The 9,674-nt window shown below is 40.7% G+C and overlaps 2 protein-coding genes across 2 annotated transcripts; both read right to left on the bottom strand.

The window, feature by feature from the left end:
* Positions 1-1,476: 1,476 nt before the first annotated feature.
* On the bottom strand, positions 1,477-3,393 carry LOC149943814 (uncharacterized). The gene has a single exon (XM_090176212.1). It carries the CDS (start codon positions 3,391-3,393, stop codon positions 1,477-1,479), a length of 1,917 nt encoding a protein of 638 aa, XP_090032338.1.
* Positions 3,394-3,508: 115 nt separating this feature from the next.
* LOC149943813 (uncharacterized) lies at positions 3,509-7,147 on the bottom strand. The gene has a single exon (XM_090176211.1). It carries the CDS (start codon positions 7,145-7,147, stop codon positions 3,509-3,511), a length of 3,639 nt encoding a protein of 1,212 aa, XP_090032337.1.
* Between the last annotated feature and the right edge of the window lie 2,527 nt (positions 7,148-9,674).

The raw sequence follows: 9,674 nt of genomic DNA, 5'->3' as shown, positions 1-9,674 counted from the left end.
TCTATGTGACTAATCAGGCGGACATTTTAGCAACGAATAGAAGCACCAACATATTCGTAGACACCGCAGTCTTCCTCGACTTCAGCCTTCCAGACGCGGAATTACAGGAGAATGCCACCTCTCCCAGCTACTAACATAGATTTAAAATATTAATTTGAGTGTTCTATAGCCACTTTGGATTCTAGGTAGCTTACGCCATTTTGTGCCATCTAGCGGCAATTTATTAATAGGTGACATAATTTTCATGGTGTTTACGATAACTTTTTCATATTTATAATAACAAATGATGCTATTTTTTATTACATCAAAATGACCGAGACAAAAAGAAGTCAAGTCAGTCCACGATTTGTTGGCACTATACTCGAAGCCACATGCCCACGTTTGATGGTTTCGTTTTGTATTTTAGGATGTGGCATCATACACAATTGACCGTTCAATTGACCTCTTGGCTGGTGCCTAACATTTGATCTATGTGACTAATCACGAGGACATTTTAGCAACGAATTTAAGCACCAGCATGTTCGTAGACACCGCAGACTTCCTCGACTTCAGCCTTCCAGACGCGGAATTACAGGAGAATGCCACCTCTCCCAGCTACTAACACAGATTTAAAACATTAATTTGAGTGTTCTATAGCCACTTTGGATTCTAGGTAGCTTACGCAATTTTGTGCCATCTAGTGTTGCACTTTGGGAGAGCTAATGTGTAGAGGTTTAATCCTAACTATCGGACTGAAACAATAGCTAGGAGTGGTGATTATGGTTATTGGTCCTGATTATGATAATTGGTCTTGATTTATGGTAAGTGGTCTTGGAAAAAAGAAATACTTTCAAATTTAACAAATATTTATTTTAACTTAACGAAAGTTCCTGCTCTGGCAGGGGTGTGGATGGGTTCGCGGGTCTTTTCGATCTGTTCGTAATTGATTCTAGAGAAGCGACGATGACTTCGCCCGTTCCCCCTACAACATGCCAAGGTGACCCCCATCGCACGGCCACTCCCGACGCGGCATCTCAAAGGCGTCGAAGGTCACGAGATAAGATCCTCGAAGACTTCGAGGATGCTGTCGCCAAGCCGAACAATGGAGAAGTTCACCCTATTTCGAAAATTGGCCTTTTTCGGAGAAACGTCAATCGTCACTTCCCAGTGCCCCAAGTTTATGGTCCATTCATCACTGGGTCATACAGCTTGACACGCGAATGTTTAAAGCAATTCAACGGTTCAGGCTGTATGGCAATGGAAAGTCATAAAAGAGGGAATGGTTCGGTTATTTTTGGAAATTTGGCGGGAATACAATTTCAAATAATATATAAGAAAATAATACAATAAATTACAATTAAGGTTTTAGAGTTACGTATTCTTTAAGATTATATTTTAATTAAGGTTAGATTTAACTAATTGGTTTAAACGCGTAATTATCAGATTCACTTTTTTAACACTCCCCCCGGTAATACGTAGTATTACCATGGGTACAAATTACGCGGTATCACTTATTTCGAGGTTGCACAAATGTTGAACAGTTCTTCTGATGACACTATTGTTCTTGGTTTTCAGTACGCACCATCTTTTTCTTTTATCGCGGCCGATTTTCACTTCCTGTACTAATCCAAGATTCCACATGTGTCGCGGTAGATTGTCGTCGTGGATTAGAACAACATCTCCGACCTTGTATTCGGTTTCATTTTTAGCAAGTTTAGATTGGTGGGCGGAACGAAGTTCCTTTAAATATTCATTTCTCCACCTATTCCAAATTTTATTAAGAATGGCTTCGCGGTATTTTAACCTCTTCGTTATTTCTCTTCGCGACATAGGGATCCTTTGATTATTTTTGAAGGTTAAGGGTGGCAGTGAATTAATTCGGCGCCCTATAAGAAATTCAGCCGGCGTAAGCGGAGTTGGTTCGTTTAGGTCATTGTAACTGTAGGTAATAGGTCTGCTGTTTATTAAAGCTTCCGCTTCGATCAAGGTAGTTTCTAATTCGGCGTAGGTTAGTAAGGCCCTACCCATTGTCTTCTTAAGACACGTTTTGGTGGACCGCACGAGGCGCTCCCACCAGCCGCCATACCACGCGGCTCGTTCTATTATGAATTTCCATTTAATTCCTTGGTTCCCGAAAATTTCCCTAAGCCGATTTTGTTTAATGTTTTGCCAAATGGTTGTTAGATCCGAATTTGCCCTTTTGAAAGTTTTGGCGTTATCCGTGTAAACAATTTGCGGAACGCCTCTTCTAGCGATAATCCTTCGGAAGGCTAACAGGAAATCGTCAGTACTAAGGGAGGGGACAAGCTCCAAGTGAATAGCGCGTGTTACGGCGCAGGTGGCTAGGCATATGTAGGTTTTTGGTTCGCGGTTGTTAATTTTAGCGATTAACGGACCAGCAAAATCTATTCCTGTGATAGAGAATGGCGGCGATTGGTCTACTCTGTCCTTGGGTAATGGTGCGATTGGCATTTCGCCTAGTTTTGCCTTTATTCTTTTACAAGTGACGCAATCCTTGACCACTGTTCTCGCTAATTGCCTCGCTGAAGGTACCCAATACCTTTCCCTCAACTGAGTGACGGTATCACTTATTCCCCCGTGGTGAATTTGAGCGTGACTCCTAATTACTAGTAATTTTGCAAGTCTCTGGCCCTTGGATATTATTATGGGGTGTTTTTCGGCGTACGAGAGGTCAGATTCTTCCAAGCGTCCACCCACGCGCAAAATTCCCGATTCCATTAAGCGTGGACTTAAATTGGCTATTTTTGATTTGGAGTTGATTTTTTCATTATTTTTTAATTGCCTAATCTCTGGTCCATAATCTTCAGCTTGTATGGATTTTATCCATAGCGTCTCAGCGTGTTGCATTTCTTCCGCGCTAATCGCGTCTGTCATTTTATGTATACCCTTACTGTTAATGGAAAATCTAAACAAATAAGCGGTAATACGTAACACCTTGTTTAAGTGGTAATGTTTTTTAAGGTCAATTAAATTTTGAACGGTTAGTTTTTGGGATACGCTAATTGTTAGGGTTATTTTTCTCCTTTCGCTGGCTACGGGCTCTAAATCTCCTTCGGATGGTGGTTGGGTGTTGGGCCAAAGGTTTTTTGGTTCTTTCAACCAGGTGGGACCCTCCTCCCATTTGCTATTGTTCCGTAAGTCATCGGCACTTATACCTCTGGATGGAAGATCTGCCGGATTGTCCTTTCCGGGGCAGTGGGACCATTCTTCCCGTTGGGATAATTTTTGAATTTCGATAACTCTATTTGAAACGAACGGTTTCCATTGGCTGGAATTTCCCGTTACCCAAGCCAATGCAATCATAGAGTCGGTCCAATAAAAGGTTCCTACTAATTTCTCGGGAAAGACGGATTTAATAGTGTTAGTTAATCTTGCCCCAATCAGGCAACCCATAAGTTCTAGCTTTGGTAATTTTAGGTTTAATTTCGGGTCCTGGTTTTTTAAGGGAGCTACTCGTGATTTCGCGGTAACCAAATATACCCCTACTTGGGCTGTTACGGTTTTATACCTAACGTAAACGCAGGTAGCGTATATAGGCCTTTAAACTGGCGTCGCAAAAACAATGGAGTTCGACTTCGGATATTTCATCCATGGTATTAAAATAGTAATGCCTTTGAAATTTGACACGGTGAAGGTTAGGGAGTTCATTTCCCCAGGTTTGGAAAATCTCCTTTGTTTCTGGCGGAAGTTCGGTGTCCCAATTTTCTTTGGATTCCCATAGGATTTGTAGCAGAATTTTGGCCCTTATCGTAAATGGACATATTAGGCCTAACGGGTCAAATATTTGAGCTATGAAGCTAAGAACTTGTCGTTTGGTAATTTTAATATTTTTGCTAAGTTTAATCAAGTTAGAAAGGTCAAAAGTGAAATTGTCCGTACTAGGGTCCCATTTTACTCCTAGTACCTTATTTTCAATGGTATCAGTGTTTTGCTCGAAAAGGTCCGTTTCTTTATCGTGATTTGACCATAGGTCTCTTAATTCCTGGGAATTCGTACCCCACTTTCTAAATCTCATTCCCGCCTCCTTCAATAACTTAGCGCCACCTAGTGACATCTCGTAAGCTTGTTCAACGCTGTCTACTGAGGTTGTAAGGTCATCTACGTAAAGATCGTTATTTAATATATTTTTTAGTTGTTCTGGAAGATCTTTACTTTGCATAATATGATATTTAATTGTGCAACTCAGTAGGAAAGGGCTCGAAGTTACCCCGAAGGGTACTCGGGTCATTCTAAGGATCACGTAATGGCCTCTTTTAATTTTTCCATTCTCTTCTTGAAACCAAATAAACCTAACGGAATCCTTATCCTGATCATCTAGAGCGATTTGAAGGAAAGCCTTTTCGATATCTGCGACTATTGCTACCCTATTGTTTCTGAATCTAATAAGAAGTAATAGTAAATTGGGATTTTGATTAGGTCCGGGTAATAGGCACGCGTTGAGGGAGGGTTTTCCATAGGCGTGTGCCGAACCGTCTAATACTACGCGAAATTTCGTTGTCGCAACGTTTTGTCTTTCTACACCTTGGTGAGGCATATAATAAGTTCCTGGTCGGCTAAGTTCTAATTGGTCTAGTGGCACTACCTCAGCTATACCTGCTTGTAATTGCTCTTCGATGACTCCCTTGTATTTTTCATAATATTGCGGATCTCTTTCTAACCTCTTCTCGAGACATTGAGCTCTTTTCATAGCTACGGAATAATTGTCCGGTAAACCTTCCTTGCTAACCTTCCAAGGGAATTTTACTATATAACGACCTTGGGTTTCATTAAATTTGATATCTTCAAAAAAGGTAGTAAGGGCTTGTTCATTTGGGTTTTCCCTTATTTCTGAGCTATCGATTCCCAAACTTTCTAAATCGAAAAAGGTTTTTAACGTTTGGTTGACGCGTTTTTCGCCTAAGCTAATTAGCATAGATGTTAAGGATTGGTTTGGTTTAATTAAGGTTTCGCGGTTTTCGGGTCCACTCAAACACCAGCCTAATTTCGTTTTTAGAGCTACTGTGAGGGGTCCTAATCGTTCATATGTGTCGGTGACTATTCCCCAGTAATAATCGGCCCCAATAAGGATATCAATCTCTGGGTTTTCCGGGCCAGAGTCTATGGAAGATTCGCAAGCTAATTTTATGCCTCTGGAATTTAGAGTTTCCCTGATGTCTACATCAGTAGACCTGGAAAAATCGTAAGTTAGGAAATTTTGGACAATTGCAATGATTTCGACTGTCTCTGCTGGGTTTTCTTTATTTTCTAACGTGACTCGGACCTTCTTATTTCTCTGCTGGTAGGGGTCTTTGTTTCCGAAACTAAATACGTCTAGTTCGTGGTCGCCTACGATTGGTAATTTTAATCTAGTAGCTAATTCCTCTTTTATAAAACTCCCTTGACTACCCCCATCTAGGAGGCATTTAGCGATCAAAGAATTTTTTGGTTGGGTAGGATTTTTAGCCACTGCTACAGCCCTTTGGAGCAATACATTAGTATGGGTGGATTTCATTGGCGCGCTTGCCATGGTTACGTTATCTATAGATCTTTGGTATATATTTTGGTCTTGGTCTTCACGTTGGACTTGGTTGGTATAATGGAGGGGGACTTGCGTTACTAATTGGGTTTGAACTTGATAATTTGGCGTTTTGTGAGCTGGGTTTTGATCGCATATGGAAAAATTATGTCTCTTATGACACCTTAAACATCCCTTAAATTTCGATTTGCAGGCACTCGCGTCATGGTTTACGCGTAGACAGAGTAGACACCTTCCGCCATCTATCACTACGGTTCTTTTTTGCTCTAAGGTGTAATTGGCGCAATTTAGGGTTTTATGACTATTATTTTTACAGAAAAGACAGAATATTTTATCTTGGAACTGAGGGTTTTGTGGCGTTACTCCTAAAGCTAGTTGAGAAGCTGACGGCCTATAACTTCTATTACCATCGTACTTATTATTTTGATTTCTAGATCTATCTGGAAATTTATCTAAATTCTTAGGTTTTTCTATTTTATTTTGGCCACCTACGAGTAACTCCGACATCTCCCTACTTTCTACTTGTCCCCTCAAAAATTCAATTAGTTCGTCTGGGTCCCAAACAGTACCATTTGTGGTTGGTTTTCTTTGGGCGCAGTACGCGGTTCTAATATCCTTTGGCAAGCATTCTAATATTTTTGGGCAAAACCCTTCGGCTTTTACTTTTGTGTCTACCCCTAACCCTTTAAGAGTTCTAATGCTACTCTCACAGGTGTCTAAAAGATCACGTAAGCCCTTAATATCGCCTGAATAAGTCACCTGCTGAATTTCTTGTAATTTACGGTAGTGCATGTGCACTGCCATATGATTTTTTTCATACCGGTTTTTAAGAACCGCAACTACCTGATCGTAAGAGTCATCTACCTCATCATAACCGGCGACTGCCTTAAGGGCGTCGCCCCTTAAATACCCGACAAGATATATGAATTTCTCTACCTTGGATAAGTTCTGTTTTTCTATGACGGCGTTGAATCGTCCCCAAAAACTGTTCCATTTCACGTGGTCTCCCGAAAACGTTGGAATCGTTATTTCCGGAAGTTTTGGATTAGTCCTAGGCACGTTTAATGGTGGGTTTGGTGCGTTAATTCGTTGACCGTTAGCCAAGGTGATAGGTTGCGTCGATCCACTGTAGTCGTTGTCCCCGTTGTGTTGCTGCGCCTTTCGGAGGGCCCTTTTCGCCCGTAGTTTTTCTTGGGAGATTGCGTCCTGGACTGCAATTATTTCGTTGGTTTCGATTTCTAACTGCTCAGCGTCATCAATGAGGGTTTGTACCTTTGCGTCCGCTAACACGAGGTCTTCTTCTTTCTGGATAAGCATAGCTAGTGCGTCCTCTATTTCTTCCACATTTAGAATTGCGTCTTTTAGAAGGGTTTCGAGTGCGTTCTTTCTGTTTTCCGCTGCTGTTCGCACACTCTTTCGGGCGGCGCGTGCGAGTCTTAGCTCTAACCTTTCTGGTTCCTTAGCGGTTGCCATGCCCTCGGTCGCCGGATCTGGGTTCTTAACGGTTTCTGAGTCCTCGATCTGCGGATTAATTGATTGAGCGGCTTTAATTGATGTTTTCGTGGTCCTTTTGTTCTGGTTATTCTTGTTGGTTTGGTTGGTTTGGTGATCTTCAGTGGTTTGGTCGTTCATACTTCAGAGAACGTGAATATTTGGAAATTGGAGTGGAGTTCCGATCTCAGATCCCGGGTTTCGGCACCATGTTGCACTTTGGGAGAGCTAATGTGTAGAGGTTTAATCCTAACTATCGGACTGAAACAATAGCTAGGAGTGGTGATTATGGTTATTGGTCCTGATTATGATAATTGGTCTTGATTTATGGTAAGTGGTCTTGGAAAAAAGAAATACTTTTCGATCTGTTCGTAATTGATTCTAGAGAAGCGACGATGACTTCGCCCGTTCCCCCTACAACATGCCAAGGTGACCCCCATCGCACGGCCACTCCCGACGCGGCATCTCAAAGGCGTCGAAGGTCACGAGATAAGATCCTCGAAGACTTCGAGGATGCTGTCGCCAAGCCGAACAATGGAGAAGTTCACCCTATTTCGAAAATTGGCCTTTTTCGGAGAAACGTCAATCGTCACTTCCCAGTGCCCCAAGTTTATGGTCCATTCATCACTGGGTCATACAGCTTGACACGCGAATGTTTAGAGCAATTCAACGGTTCAGGCTGTATGGCAATGGAAAGTCATAAAAGAGGGAATGGTTCGGTTATTTTTGGAAATTTGGCGGGAATACAATTTCAAATAATATATAAGAAAATAATACAATAAATTACAATTAAGGTTTTAGAGTTACGTATTCTTTAAGATTATATTTTAATTAAGGTTAGATTTAACTAATTGGTTTAAACGCGTAATTATCAGATTAACTTTTTTAACATCTAGCGGCAATTTATTAATTGGCGACATAATTTTCATGGTGTTTATGATAACATTTTAATATTTATAATAACAAATGATAATATTTTTTATTACATCAAAATGACCGAGACAAAAAAGTCAAGTCAGTCCATGATTTGTTGGCACTATACTCGAAGCCACCTGTCCACATTTGTTTGATTCAACTTGATGTGGCATTTCACCACACGGGACAGATTAATTGACATTTTGGCTGCTGCCTATCACTTGTTCTATGTGACTAATAAGGATGACATTTTAGCAACGAATAGAAGCACCAACATGTTCGTAGACACCACAGACTTCCTCGACTTCAGCCTTCCAGACGCGGAATTACAGGAGAATGCCACCTCTCCCAGCTACTAACACAGATTTATAATATCAATTTGAGGGTTCTATAGCCACTTTGGATTCTAGGTAGCTTACGCCATTTTGTGCCATCTAGCGGCAATTTATTAATAGGTGACATAATTTTCATGGTGTTTACGATAACTTTTTCATATTTATAATAACAAATGATGCTATTTTTTATTGCATCAAAATGACCGAGACAAAAAAATTCAAGTCAGTCCATAATTTGTTTTTACTATACTCGAAGCCACCTGTCCACATTTGTTTGATTCAATTTGATGTGGCATTTCACCACACGGGACAGATTAATTGACATTTTGGCTGCTGCCTATCACTTGTTCTATGTGACTAATAAGGAGGACACTTTAGCAACGAATAGAAGCACCAACATGTTCGTAGACACCACAGACTTCCTCGACTTCAGCCTTCCAGAAGCGGAATTACAGGAGAATGCCACCTCTCCCAGCTACTAACACAGATTTATAATATCAATTTGAGGGTTCTATAGCCACTTTGGATTCTAGGTAGCTTACGCCATTTTATGCCATCTAGCGGCAATTAATTAATTGGCAACACAATTTTCTGGTGTTTACGAAAACCTTTTCATTATTTAAGATTCAAATGATAATATTTTTATTGCATCAAAATGACCGAGACAAAAAAACTCAAGTCAGTCCATGATTTGTTGTTACTATACTGGAAGCCACCTGTCCACATTTGTTTGATTCAATTTGATGTGGCATTTCATCACAAGGGACAGATTAATTGACATTTTGGCTGCTGCCTATCACTTGTTATATGTGACTAATAAGGAGGACATTTTAGCAACGAATAGAAGCACCAACATGTTCGTAGACACCACAGACTTCCTCGACTTCAGCCTTCCAGACGCGGAATTACAGGAGAATGCCACCTCTCCCAGCTACTAACACAGATTTAAAATTTCAATTTGAGGGTTCTATAGCCACTGTGGAATCTAGGTAGCTTACGCCCATTTGTGCCATCTAGCGGCAATTAATTAGTTGGCAACATAATTTTCATGGTGTTTACGATAACATTTTCATATTTATAATTACAAATTATAATATTTTTTATTACATCAAAATGACCGAGACAAAAAAAGTCAAGTCAGTCCAGGAGTTGTTGGTACTATACTCGTAGCCACCTGTCCAAATTTTTTTGTTTCAATTTGATGTGGCATCGCACCACACGGGAACGCTCAATAAACATTTTGGCTGCTGCCTTACACTTGATCTGTGTGACTAATCAGGCGGACATTGTAGCAACGAATAGAAGCACCCAGATGTTCGTAGACACCGCAGACTTCCTCGACTTCAACCTTCCAGACGCGGAATTACAGGAGAATGCCAACTCTCCCAGCTACTAACACAGATTTAAAATATTAATTT

Source organism: Leiobunum rupestre, chromosome 5 (genome assembly GCF_980474605.1).
Source record: "Leiobunum rupestre chromosome 5, qqLeiRupe1.1.hap1, whole genome shotgun sequence".
Lineage (NCBI taxonomy): Eukaryota > Metazoa > Arthropoda > Arachnida > Opiliones > Sclerosomatidae > Leiobunum > Leiobunum rupestre.
This window is presented reverse-complemented; position numbering and strand designations above follow the sequence as displayed.

Coding starts and splice junctions, on each gene's coding strand:
- LOC149943813 (XM_090176211.1), bottom strand. CDS start 7,147: ATGAACGACCAAACCACTGAAGATCACCAAACCAACCAAACCAACAAG.
- LOC149943814 (XM_090176212.1), bottom strand. CDS start 3,393: ATGGGTTGCCTGATTGGGGCAAGATTAACTAACACTATTAAATCCGTC.